The sequence below is a fragment of the Oncorhynchus keta genome, chromosome 20 (genome assembly GCF_023373465.1).
Source record: "Oncorhynchus keta strain PuntledgeMale-10-30-2019 chromosome 20, Oket_V2, whole genome shotgun sequence".
In the NCBI taxonomy this organism is placed as follows: domain Eukaryota; kingdom Metazoa; phylum Chordata; class Actinopteri; order Salmoniformes; family Salmonidae; genus Oncorhynchus; species Oncorhynchus keta.
In genome coordinates, this window is record NC_068440.1 from 5,326,060 (window position 1) to 5,340,175 (window position 14,116).

Here is a 14,116-nt window from a genome sequence, read left to right on the forward strand (position 1 = left end):
CCATCCTGTCTCCTTGTAGCGCCGTCTTAGGCGTCTCACAGTACGGACATTGCAATTTATTGCCCTGGCCACATCTGCAGTCCTCAAGCCTCCTTGCAGCATGCCTAAGGCACATTCACACAGATGAGCAGGGACCCTGGACATCTTTCTTTTGGTGCTTTTCAGAGTCAGTAGAAAGGCCTCTTTAGTGTCCTAAGTTTTCATAACTGTGACCTTAATTGCCTACCGTCTGTAAGCTGTTAGTGTCTTAACGACCGTTCCACAGGTGCATGTTCATTCATTGTTTATGGTTCATAACAAGCATGGGAAACAGTGTTTTAAACCCTTTACAATGAAGATCTGTGAAGTCATTTGGATTTGACTAATTCTCTTTGAAAGAAAGTCCTGAAAAAGGGATGTTTTTTTGTTGTTGTTGCTGAGTTTAGTGTGTGTGTGTATTCTGTGTTATTATTTAGTTAGATAGTAAATAATGATGACCCAGGACTTGCATTATAGACATAAAAGTAAATTATGTACCCCCTTGATACACATAATTTCCCTCAAAATGCCCTTGCCCTCTCGCTCAGTCTTCCTCCTTTTTACGGCCATCCACATGCATCTATGGCAACATGATAATAATAATAATAATAATATGCCATTTAGCAGACGCTTTTATCCAAAGCGACTTACAGTCATGTGTGCATACATTCTACGTATGGGTGGTCCCGGGGCTAAGACGTGCCATCTGTTCCACGCCTATAAACGAACCTCTATCGATCTGAACTGAAACACCAAATACAGACAAACGCCTTGAGATTAAGATTGACCAGCTACTAACAAAGGTGCTGAGATAAAAGAGAGAGCAACTCACTCTAGCGAGAGAACTAGACATGGAGTCACAAGAACAAAATAAGCAAGACCAGTACAAGAAAAACAGGCTATGCTCCAAACTACATTAAATGATCAATGACACACAATCTACTACATTAAGGTCACCATGGCAACACATAAACCCACCAAAACCTCTAAAAATGTATAGTTGTGAGGAGGAGTGTACTGCGTCCAGAAGCTAATACACCTTTCATTTTCTGTATTCAGGCTTCACTCAAACATTGTTTTAAAGGTTTGTTTTACGATTGACAGTTACAGCTGATTTCGGGATTGTATATCGATTTGCTTTCCTTAAATATAAGTAATCTGATTTATTCGTTTCAGTCTGATTTAGTCTGTTTAATCAAACTTGTCGCACTCCGCTCTAGATAGAGAACAAATTCTACAATCGGTCTCCTGAATTAGCTTTCTATGCATGTGCCCCCAGCTGGCACACGTGCACTAGGCCTGAGCTAGTTTCCCCCGGCTAAGCTAGCGGAACTATGCTGGTTTTCGTCCTCATTGCCAAACCCTCAAATAGTGCACCCTCAACTTCAAAACTCATTTGCTAGTTATATAATCACGTAACTAAGACATTTGCTGGAAATGAACTTGAATGGCCATGACAGGTTCGAGATGACGGTGACAGCGGCGAAGGATATCATTGCTACTTAATCTCAGTTTTGAGATCCACCGGCGTCATTGGTGTAGGGTTAAGGTGGAAGTTTCTGAATGGTCTTGGAACTGTGACCATGGGCAGCCTCTCCCTGCTTGGCTCATTAGGATACGTTATGATTTTGCCAACAAAGCCAGATACTGTATGTAGACAGTCTTGTACCCGTTACCTTTTTTTTTCTCCAACTGACTATCATATGTTGTTTCAAATCTGACTTTATTAATATAATGAGTAATCCAGGAATGTCACAAGGTAATTGACATGAAAACTCTACAGATCGCAATGGCTACAACGAATGGCTAAATGGAGCTCCTACTCTTCCTCACCACTCTATAAGAGTCCTATAGCAACCCTCCATATAGGGTTGGAGCCAGCAGCCAAGGCCCAGGGATATATAATGGCTGGCCTCGGCTGGTGGTGCAACAGTAAGGCGTCCCTCTTAGGTATTGATCCAGGTTGGCTAGATCATGAGTGAATGCTGGGAAGCTGACTTCATGTGCCCGACTGCCTGGGCGGGCAGGCGTCTGGACTCCTGAGTGGCCTGTGTTGGTCGGGATGGCTGTCTACAGACTGAGTGGAACCAGCTAGGGCAGGGCGATGCCTTGTTAACACTCTTCGTTTCGCCGTAAACTGATGAATGTGGCTCAATGGGGTGAAACTTAAAACCACCATGACCAGATGATTTAAAAAAAACACAAAACAACGATCAAGCTTTTTTGCGGCTTTAAAATTGACCTTCCGGGTCATTATGTTTGCAAAGTTCAGTGCATAGATTTGCAGAGCAACAGTTTGAAAAGTTAACCTGTAATAATTATATTCTACTATGTTCACAACACTTGCCATTCCTGATGAACTCATTTTCGTATAAAGTCAATGTCCATGCTCTCTGCAAAGGTCCATTGTAGGATATGAAACTAATAAAGCCTTTGCCTCTAGAGTCTATAGCATCAGCTAACAGATCAGAATCCTAGCACTGCCTTGACAGGTAGTCTGTTTGAAATATCTCTGTGCTTCTACCAAGTTCAAAGGTCGAAGGTGATGCTGCAGAGAGCCTCACGTATGACTACAGTACCATCAGTGCCTCTGGTTATTCTACCTGTATGCCCTCTCGCTGCCCTGGGTATTGCATCTTTGAATTCTCTCCTTCAGCTTCATTAACAGATCTGCACGTGTTGTTCATGCTTCACTGCCCTACTGCTCTGACATCCTTGAGAGAGATAGAGCAGGTTAGAAGGTTTTTGTTGTATTCTTGTATTCCCTGCTTCTCCCTGGATAAAACCAAATGAAATGTGCTTTGGCAGCTAACCTTGACGTTCTTCAACTCCCTCTATGCGAGTAGGCAGGGAAACCAAAGGAGAAAGAAAATGGCCGCCACATACTCACAGTTCGGTCTGAGGCATTTGTGAGGGAGAACAGTGGCTCTAATTGGTAACCTAAGCAGGGAGTTTTTACTCCATATTGAGGGTAATTGTTGCAGGAGGTTATCAAAAGGTAGAACTATTCTTTTCAAATGCCACAGTGTTTTGTTCCAGGCTCGTTTTAAAACACCTGGGGTACATTTCCCAATCATTCCCAACCGTGGGGAGGCTGATATAGCTTCATTGCTGAGGCCCCTCTCAACACGGTGCAAATAAATGGAGTTAATGAAGTCTGGGCCTTCACAAAAGAGAGAAATAATTATTTCCTGTATTTCATAACATTTATTAGCATGTGGGCTGTGTAGCTACATTGTCTCTCACCGTGGGTAGCCGAGCTTTCAGACATTAGCGACTAATGAGCGAGGGCTCGAGGCAATTTCGCGAACAATGCGGCCACGTTACTTTGCTATATAATGACACCTAACCTTTCAAATATGAGCCACGATTGGTACCTAATATGTAGTGCCACCTAACGCAAACTTGTGTTTCAAGTTTAAAATGAGTAACCAAACTGAGGACTTCATCAAATAGTGATATTATGCCACTCAGCTTCTGTCTTATAGGTAAGAAAGGCATTTTCCTTTTTCTTCCCGTTAATCATAGCTTGCCGACGTTCCGGTGCAGATAGGGTCTCTTTGGGGGGGGGATCTCGCTGACAGGAAATAAAAAAAATAACACCTTCCAGGGAGAGCAAGTGAAAGAGGGGGAGAAAAGGGGGAGACTGAGGCATTGTCATGGCTAGTGACTCCACAGAAGACAGCAGCCTGCCAAGCAGAGCTCAGATAATGAGGCCTCTCAGTTCAGCCTCTTACTCCAGAGTAAAGACATTCTATTCACTAAAGACTCCAAGGAAAGACACTACCCACCGAAGACTCATTCCGAGTAAAGACAACTATATATTTCGCTAAAGACTCCAGAGTCAAGACTCTAAATCAGAGGTGCCAAACCTTAGAGATCCTATTAAATTAATATTATTAGCATTTTAATTTCTAATTCTGTGTCAAACATATATACCCATTCAATCCGGCCCGGAAGGTGGTTTGAGTAATATCTATATTTTATTTATCACTAAATATCACCAAGTGATGACATTCCTATGAGGCCATAGAGCAGGGAGAGATCATTCATTAAGGAGCCTGGAGCAAGAAAACTCTGCACTTTAGACTATGGTGCAAAGACTCTTCATTAGAGAAAACACTCTTGCTTAAGAATGAGAGCAGAGACTGTTTGAACCAATGACCTACAGCAAAGACAATAGGTGAAGTGGACTGAAGAATGGAGTTATTGTTGCTACTAAAGTTAAATGTTCTTCTAACATAGTAACTAAAGTGTTTCCTTGCTAGATCCATCTCCACCGATTAGTCCAATACACTTGCCGGATAACATACTCTTTGTGCTGTGTCATTCAAGTTCCTAAGACTAATGCAGTCACTTGTATCCAATGGCATGTCAATGAGGTTTGCCTCTAATAAAGAGTTACTATTGGAGTTATGCATCATTTATGGCCATGAAATTCAATACAGAGGGGACAATATTTCTTTTAACAACTAACCGCTAACTTTCCAGTCTATGGAGATTCAATACAGCCCAATGTGAACTACCCACAACTGTTTGAAAACAAATATTCAGTACAAAAGTCAAAAGTATGAACAGACCGACTCACTCAAGGGTTTTTCTTTATTTTTTACTATTTTCTACATTGCAGAATAATAGTGAAGAAATCAAAACATTGAAATAACACATGTAACAACAACAAAAAAAAGTGTTAAACAAATCAAAATATATTTTATATTTGAAATGGTTCAAAGTAGCCAAGCTTTGCACAGTCTTGGCATTCTCCCAACCAGCTTCACGATGTAGTCACCTGGAATGCATTTAAATTAAACAGGTGTGCCTTGTTAAAAGTTCATTTGTGGAATTTCTTTCATTGAGGCAATCCGTTGAGTTGTGACAAGGTAGGGGTGGTTTACAGAAGATAGCCCTATTTGGTAAAAGACCAAGTTCATATTATGGCATGAACAGCTAAACAAGCAAAGAGTAATGACAGTCCATCTTTACTTTAAGACATGAAGGTCAGTCAATACGGAAAACTTCAAAAGCTTTGAAAGTTTCTTCAAGTGCAGTCGCAAAAACAATCAATCGCTATGATGAAACTGGCTCTCATGAAGACCGCCACAGGAAAGGAAGAACCAGAGTTATCTCTGCTGCAGAAGATAAGGTCAGAGTTACCTGCCTCAGAAATTGCAGCACAAATAAATGCTTCAGAGTTCAAGTAACAAACATCAACATCAACTGTTCAGAGGAGACTGCGTGAATCAGGCCTTCATGGTCAAATTGCTGCAAAGAAACCGCTAATAATAAGAAGACTTGCTTGGGCCAAGAAACACAAGCAATGTCCATTTGATCGGTGTAAATCTGTCCTTTGGTCTGAGGAGTCCAAATTTGATATCTTTGGTTCCAACCACCGTGTTTTTGTGAGATGCAGAGTAGGTGAACAGATGATCTCCGCATATGTGGTTCCCACCGTGAAGTATGGAGGAGGAAATGGGATGGTGCTTCGCTGGTGACACGGTCTGTGATTTATTTAGAATTCAAGGCACACTTAACCAGCATGGCTACCACAGCATTCTGCAGCGATATGCCATCCCATGTTGTTTGCACTTGGTGGGACTATCATTTGTTTTTCAACAGGACAGTGACTCAACACACCTCCAGGCAGTGTAAAGGCTATTTGACCAACAAAGGGAGTAATGGAGTGCTGCATCAGATGACCTGGCCTCCACAATCACCCAACCTCAACCTAATTGAGATGGTTTGGGATGAGTTGAACCACAGAGTGGTCAGTATAAGTGGGAACTTTCAAGACTGTTGGAAAAGCATTCCAGGTGAAGCTGGTTGAGAGAATGTCAAGAGTGTGCAAAGCTGTCATCAAGGCAAAGGGTGGCTACTTTGAAGAATTTCAAATATATTTTTATTTGTTTAAAAGTTTTTTGGTCACTACATGATTCCAAGTGTTTTCATAGTTCATGTCTTCACTATTATTCTACAATGTAGAAAATATTAAAATAAACAAAAATCCAAACTTTTGACTGGTACTGTATGTATGCATATACATCTTGAATAAAAACATGAACATTGTATACTTTAGTACTATACTAAACAAAAATAAAAATGCAACACGTACAGGTATTGGTCCCAAGTGTTGGTCCCATGTTTTATGAGCTGAAATAAAAGATTACATTTGCACGAAGCAAATCGTTCAAATTTTGTGTAATTGGTTTTACCTCCCTGTTAGTGGGCATTTCTCTTATGCCAAGATAATCCTTCCACCTGACAGGTATGGCATATCAAGAAGCTGATTAAACAGCATGATCATTACACAGGTGGACCTTGTGCTGGGGACAAAATGCCACTAAAATGTGCAGTTGTCGTCACGCAACACAATGCCACAGATGTCAAGATGAGGGAGCGTGTAATTGGTCTGAGACCAGCCACCCAGACAGCTGATGAAACTGTGGGTTTGCACAACTGAAGAATTTCTGCAAAAAACTGTCAGAAACCGTCTCAGGGAAGCTCATGTGCGTGCTCGGCCTTGTCTCAGGATGGTAAGTTGGTGGTTGAAGATATCCCTCTAGTGGTGTGGGGGCTGTGCTTTGGCAAAGTGGGTGGGGTTATATACTTCCTGTTTGGCCCTGTCCGGGGGTATCATCGGATGGGGCCACAGTGTCTCCTGACCCCTCCTGTCTCAGCCTCCAGTATTTAAGCTGCAGTAGTTTATGTGTTGGGGGGCTAGGGTCAGTTTGTTATATCTGGAGTACTTCTCCTGTCTTATCCGGTGTCCTGTGTGAATTTAAGTATGCTCTCTCTAATTCTCTCTTTCTTTCTCTCTCTCGGAGGACCTGAGCCCTAGGACCATGCCTCAGGACTACCTGGCATGATGACTCCTTGCTGTCCCCAGTCCACCTGGCCATGCTGCTGCTCCAGTTTCAACCTACTGCCTGTGATTATTATTATTTGACCATGCTGGTCATTTATGAAAATTTGAACATCTTGGCCATGTTCTGTTATAATCTCCACCCGGCACAGCCAGAAGAGGACTGACCACCCCTCATAGCCTGGTTCCTCTCTAGGTTTCTTCCTAGGTTTTGCATTGCATTGCTTGCTGTTTGGGGTTTTAGGCTGGGTTTCTGTTACTCACATTGACATATCAGCTGATGTACGAAGGGCTATATAAATACAGCTGATGAAACTGTGGGTTTGTACAACTGAAGAATTTCTGCAAAAAACTGTCAGAAACCGTCTCAGGGAAACTCCATCTGCGTGCTCGTCCTCACCAGGGTCTTGACCGGACTCCAGTTTGGCGTCGTAACCGACTTCAGTGGGAAAATGCTCACCTTCGATGGCCACTGGCACGCTGGAGAAGTGCGCTCTTCACGGATTAATTCCAGTTTCAACTGTACCAGGCAGATGGCGTGTATGGCGTTGTGTGGACAAGCGGTTTGCTGATGTCAACATTGTGAACAGAGTGCCCCATGGTGACAGTGGGGTTATGGTATGGGCAGGCATAAATTACACTGCTCAAAAAAGGAAGGGAACACTAAAATAACACATCCTAGATCTGAATGAATGAAATATTCTTATGAAATACTTTTTTTTTACATAGTTGAATGTGCTGACAACAAAATCACACAAAAATGATCAATGGAAATCAAATGTATCAACCCATGGAGCTCTGAATTTGGAGTCACACTCAAAATTAAAGTGGAAAACCACACTTCAGGCTGATCCAACGTTGATGTAATGTCTTTAAAACAAGTCCAAATTTGGCTCAGTAGTGTGTGTGGCCTCCACGTGCCTGTATGACCTCCCTACAACGCCTGGGCATGCTCCTGATGAGGTGGTGGATGGTCTCCTGAGGGATCTCCTCCCAGACCTGGACTAAAGCATCCGCCAACTCCTGGACAGTCTGTGGTGCAACGTGGCGTTGGTGGATGGAGCGAGAAATGATGTCCCAGATGTGCTCAATTGGATTCAGGTCTGGGAACGGGCGGGCCAGTCCATAGCATCAATGCCTTCCTCTTGCAGGAACTGCTGACACACTCCAGCCATATGAGGTCTAGCATTGTCTTGCATTAGGAGGAACCCAGGAGGAACCCAGGGCCAACCGCACCAGCATATGGTCTCACAAGGGGTCTGAGGATCTCATCTCGGTACCTAATGGCAGTCAGGCTACCTCTGGCGAGCACATGGAGGGCTGTGCGGCACCCCAAAGAAATGCCACCCCACACCATGACTGACCCACCGCCAAACCAGTCATGTTGGAGGATGTTGCAGGCAGCAGAACGTTCTCCACGGTGTCTCCAGGCTGTCACGTCTGTCACATGTGCTCAGTGTGAACCTGCTTTCATCTGTGAAGAGCACAGGGCACCAGTGGCGAATTTGCCAATCTTGGTGTTCTCTGGCAAATGCTAAACGTCCTGCAGAGTGTTGGGCTGTAAGCACAAACCCCACCTATGGACGTCGGGCCCTCATACCACCCTCATGGAGTCTGTTTCTGACTGTTTGAGCAGACACATGCACATTTGTGGCCTGCTGGAGGTCATTTTGCAGGGCTCTGGCAGTGCTCCTCCTGCTCCTCCTTACACAAAGGCGGAGGTAGCGGTCCTGCTGCTGGGTTGTTGCCCTCCTACGGCCTCCTCCACGTCTCCTGATGTACTGGCCTGTCTCCTGGTAGCGCCTCCATGCTCTGGACACTACGCTGACAGACACAGCAAATCTTCTTGCCACAGCTCGCATTGATGTGCCATCCTAGATGAGCTGCACTACCTGAGCCACTTGTGTGGGTTGTAGACTCCGTCTCATGCTACCACTAAAGTGAAAGCACCGCCAGCATTCAAAAGTGGCCAAAACATCAGCCAGGAAGCATAGAAACTGAGAAGTGGTCTGTGGTCCCCACCTGCAGAACCACTCCTTTATTGGGGGTGTCTTGCTAAGTGCCTATAATTTCCACCGGTTGTCTATTCCATTTGCACAACAGCATGTGAAATGTATTGTCAATCAGTGGTGCTTCCTAAGTGGACAGTTTGATTTCACAGAAGTGTGATTGACTTGGAGTTACATTGTGTTGTTTAAGTGTTCCCTTTATTTCTTTGAGCAGAGTAGTTCATCCGCCACCATCTACTCATGTTTCAGCATGATAATGCACAGCCCCATCGCACAAGGATCTGTACACAATTCTTGGAAGCTGAAAATGTCATAGTTCTTCCATGGTCTGCATACTCACCAGACACCTCACCCATTGAGCATGTTTGGGATGCTCTGGTTTCATTTGACTTATTTAATTAAAAAGGAAATGTAAGTCTGTAAAATCTTTGAAATTGTTGCATGTTGTGTTTATATTTGTGTTCAGTTTAACTGTATTTTTCTTTATTGTTGCTTGTCAAGAAGGTTAACAAGCTATAATTCATTACCAAGCAACTGTCTAAGTATTTGACTTGTATCCATGGATACAGACAGACCTAGAAGAAAAGTAGAAAGTCAGTGGCGTACACTGACTTTCAGGCTAACGAATACACTCTAGCAATGCCAAAACAACAGAGTATCCAGTCACATAAGTGGAGCAGCGGTTGAAGCAACCCACCTTCCTCTTACAGTACAGTATCACTAATATGATTTGGCATTAACTGATGTAGTTGGAATTTGTGCACAACTTCCTTCATGAGATAGATGATAGTAAAGAGTTCAGGCTTGGATCCATTTTGAACATCCATGTGCCTGAAGGTGAACAAACTATGTTATGAAAGTATATGCAAATGGGACTGCCCGTTTAGGCAAACAATGACACTACCACGCTTTATTAACGTGCTCCGCAGTCTAAAAGCCGTCTTTCCCTAACTTGACTATTAGTGTTTAGCAAAAGGACAACTCTCCCTTTTTGTTGATAAAAAAAAGTAGAGAATCCTTCAGAATCATCCCTCTGGTATGGAAACGATGAAGGGAGTGAGAGATGGGAATCCATTTTCCTCCCATGGCCCACTGTGCCTTAAAGGTTAATCACTACACCAGCAATCTCCTCTCCTCATCTCTCCTTCGGTCTCTACTTTTCTCACACACAAAAAAAACATGTCACTTATCTCAACTTCCCTCACCATTAGGTCCTTTCCAGCTGTTAGCCTTCCCACACATGTATTCCAAAGGTGTCTGAAGTACACTAGCTCTCCTCTGTTTCAGGCTCTCTCCCTCTATCATCTTGTCATCCTCCTTCAGTGTTTGCTTCCCCCACAATTGACCCACCGAGCATTTTCCGCAGTATATGCACTAAAACTAGTTCTCCTCTGTCCATCTCCTTCCCTCAATCTCTTCTTTTTGCACTTCCTCCTTTCTTCACACCAATCACCATTTCTTTCTCCTTCTCTCACCTCCTCTCTTCCCTCACTGTTCTAATTCTCACTACTCCTCTCACAGCAGTATTTCTAGTAGCACAAACTTCAGCGTTCTAGAGACAGAGGAGGCCCCTCTCTACCCCTCTTGTTCGCCCTTATTTCAACTCTTTCCCAGCAGTAGCACCTACAGTGGATTTGCCCGGGGGCCCTAGTCTGTTCCAGCCTATCCACTGGTCTCTCTCTCCCCCCCTCGCTCTCTGCTCGTCAGCACTGCAAAGGGCAAAACAAGTGGCAAGAGAGAGAAGAGTGGCAATAAGAAAGGGCCATCAAAGCGAAAACACAACTCCAACTGTTTTCCTGGAATTCATGACGAGAACAGTTTCCCAGTATTTGGGTTTCGCCCCCGAGGCAAAAGCGGTCTGTGTTGACAGCAAGAGACAAGTTGATGGGGATGAGGCTGATTCCAGTTGCCAGTGGTGATGTGGGCGTGTCAGTGCGAGTGATTCTGAGGAGAGACGAATCGCTAAGAATGACTGGATGTGAGGGGGTCAGTTACTCAGTGTTGGGCTTGGACGATGATCTGATATGGGGAGACAGACTGTAGAGAGTAGGTCCCAGAAATACACACATAAATTGGCTGTAGTGCTGATTGGGGCAGGTGGCTGTCTGCCTAGAGAACAATTTAAACTGACTGAGTGTAAAGACACACGACCATGCAATCGGGTGAGTGAAATGGCCTATCATTTTTAAAGCTGGTCACTGGTCAAACAGGCTTTATCATGACCAATGACAGGGGTTTTATGAGGTGCATCCCAGATGGCACCCTTTTCATTATATTCCTACTGTTGGTCAAACGTAGTGCGCTATATAGGGAATAGGTGGCCATTTGAGACACTACCCCACACAAAATTGATTTTTTTAAATAAAATAAAAAGTCCTCAGCAATCTAAACACACACACAACTACTCCAAAATGACAAAGCTAAAACAGGAATACCGTATTTACCTAAATATTCAGGCCCTTTGCTATGACTCGAAATTGAGCTCAAATGCATCCTGTTTCCATTGATCATCCATGAGATGTTTCTAAACCTTGGAGTCCACCTGTGGTAAATTCAATTGATTGGACATGATTTGGAAAGGCACACACCTGTCTATATAAGGTTCTACAGTTGACAGTGCATGTCAGACCAAAAACCAAGCCATGCGGTCGAATGAATTGTTCATAGAGCTCCAAGCCATGATTGTGTCGAGGCACAGATCTGGGGAAGGGTACCAAAAAATGTCTGCAGCGTTGAAGGTCACCAAGAACACAATGGCCTCAATCATTCTTAAATGCAAGAAGTTTGGAACCATCGAGTCCCTTACTAGAGCTGCCCGCCCGGCCAAACTGAGCAATCAGGGGAGAAGGGCCTTGGTCAGGGAGGTGACCAAGAACCCGATGGTCACTCTGACCCGAGCTCCTCTGTGAAGATTGGAGAACCTTCCAGACGGACAACCATCTCTGCAGGACTCTACCAATCAGGCCTTTTGGTAGAGTGGCCAGACGGAAGCCACTCCTCAGTAAAAGGCACATGACAGCCTACTTGGAGTTTGCCAAAAGGAACCTAAAAGTCTCTCAGACCATGAGAAACCAAGATTGAATTCGATAGACAATGCAAAGTGTCACGTCTGGAGGAAACCTGGCACCATCCCTACGGTGAAACATGGTGGTGGCAGCATCACGTTGTGGAGATGTATTTCAGTGGCATGGACTGGGAGACTAGTCAGGATCGAGGCAAAGATGTATGGAGAAAAGTACAGAGATATCCTTGATACCTGCTCCAGAGCGCTCAGGACCTCAGACTGGGGCAAAGGTTGATCTTCCAACAGGACAACAACCCTAAGCAGTCTTTGAATGTCCTTGAGTGTCCCAGCCAGAGCCCAGATTTGAACCCGATCGAACATCTCTGGAGATACCTGAAAATAGCTGTGCAGCAATGCTCCCCATCCAACCTGACAGAGCTTGAGAGGATCTGCAGAGAGAAATGGGAGAAACACCCCAAATACAGGTGTGCCAAGCTTGTAGCGTCATACACAAGAAGACTCTAGGCTGTAATCCCTGCCAAAAGGTGTTTCAACAAAGTACTGAGTAATGGGTCTGAATACTTATGTTAAATGTGTTTTTTTTTTTTTTTTTTTACAACTTTGAAAATAAATAAATAACATGTTTTTGCTTTGTCATTATGGGGTATTGTGTGTAGATTGACGAGGGACAACATTTTTTGAACCCATTTTAGAATAAAGGCTGTAACCTAACAAAATGTGGGGAAAAACCTACGGGTCTGAATGCGATGTATACCTTGCGTGAGTAGTTGCAGGGTTCGGACTTCCTCTCTGACGCGGAGCTGCAGGACCTGCTGGAGGATGTACTGCCGTTGGCCCTCCTGCATGATGCCCATTCGCTCCAGCTTCCTGTCCGTCAATCTCATCAGAGCCCGTCCTGGATGGAAAGAGGGAGAGAGAGCGAAAGAAAAGGTTAAAACCAACCCCTCATGAGATAAGACTGATGCATCTCTCCCACCCAGAATAAACACCATAAGTAACAATGTATATTTAATGAAATTGATCAATTGTTTGGAATTGGATCACACTTCAGATCTCTGAAGCACCTCAAGGTGAACTAAAGCATAACTGACCAAAAAGGACTGTCTCTCTGAATGCTGCCTTCAACTGCATTCAACTTTGCTACATACAATAAGCAGCACAATATATACATCCATGAAATATCCCATTTACATTATGTGTAGATCTCACCAAGGGGACTAATCTCAAACCATGAATAGATCATTCTCTAGTCCAGGGTTCCCCAACTGGCAGCCAAATTTGTTTTCTGAGCAAAAAAAAAAACATATATTAATTGTTTCATGTTCAGTGCTTGACATGTACAAACACCAGGAAATCAGCTGCAAGTGATTGGAAATGTAAAATCAAAATGGAGAGACGTGATCATATACAAATGTAAGCAAGGTTTGAAATTATTGTTTTAGTCAAATATATCAGTTTGGGCTTCCTGCGGTCAATCTGCAGCCTACAAATGATTTGTAATTACGTTCCGGCCCCCCGACCATCCGCTCAAGAAAAAAAAAATGCATCTAGTTGATGATCCCTGCTCTAGTCTATCCATTCAATACATGTTATTCAATTTCTGCGCGGGTATGCTAGCAGGTAGCGTCGAGCAGCCAACGATGACCCACTGAAGAAATATCTTCATCTTGCGACATAACACACTTAACATAATTATTACTCTTCTTTCACCCATAGGCACCTCCTTCTGGGAGCTCTTGATTTTCATAATCCCTAATTTAATGTTCTTTAATATAATTTGTTTAAAAAGTGGCGGATTTGGTCCGGTAATTAAAACGCAGTGGAGAAAGTACAGTCTAATTAATTACGCTCGTTATGGAAGGCCTTTGTGGCAGTGTGCGGGATTGGGGAGCTAGATAGTAGATCATTCCCGGTGATTATCATGCATAAACCCGACCCCTGTAGAGCCACCCATCGCTCGTTGACCCTAATGACTCTGGGCTCCGGATCGCTCCTCCTGATTGGCTAGCAGCCGTGAACTTTCCCTGGTTTACGGTCTCACAGCGGGACTACGGTGGTGTGACTGTCACATGCTCTCTCTTTCACCCCCGAGCTCCTTCCTCCCATCCACTCCTTCAACAGCACTGTACTTACTGACTCTTTACGCACTGTAGATTTTCATAACGATTTGTTACTTAACGACTTTGTGCATATTTACTTTCTTTG

The 14,116-nt window shown here is 43.8% G+C and overlaps 1 protein-coding gene across 5 annotated transcripts in view; it reads right to left on the reverse strand.

Annotated features, from left to right (window-relative positions):
• Positions 1-14,116, reverse strand: part of samd12 (sterile alpha motif domain containing 12) — a 120,327-nt gene that overhangs the window by 57,940 nt on the left and 48,271 nt on the right. For all 5 annotated transcript variants that reach the window (XR_008072464.1, XM_035795094.2, XM_035795095.2 and 2 more), the window contains exon 4: positions 12,666-12,806. Coding sequence is in view for 4 of the 5 variants with exons in the window: in XM_035795094.2 (XP_035650987.1) it covers positions 12,666-12,806 (141 nt within the window). In the remaining variant the exon portion in view is untranslated. The remainder of the gene's footprint in view (positions 1-12,665; positions 12,807-14,116) is intronic.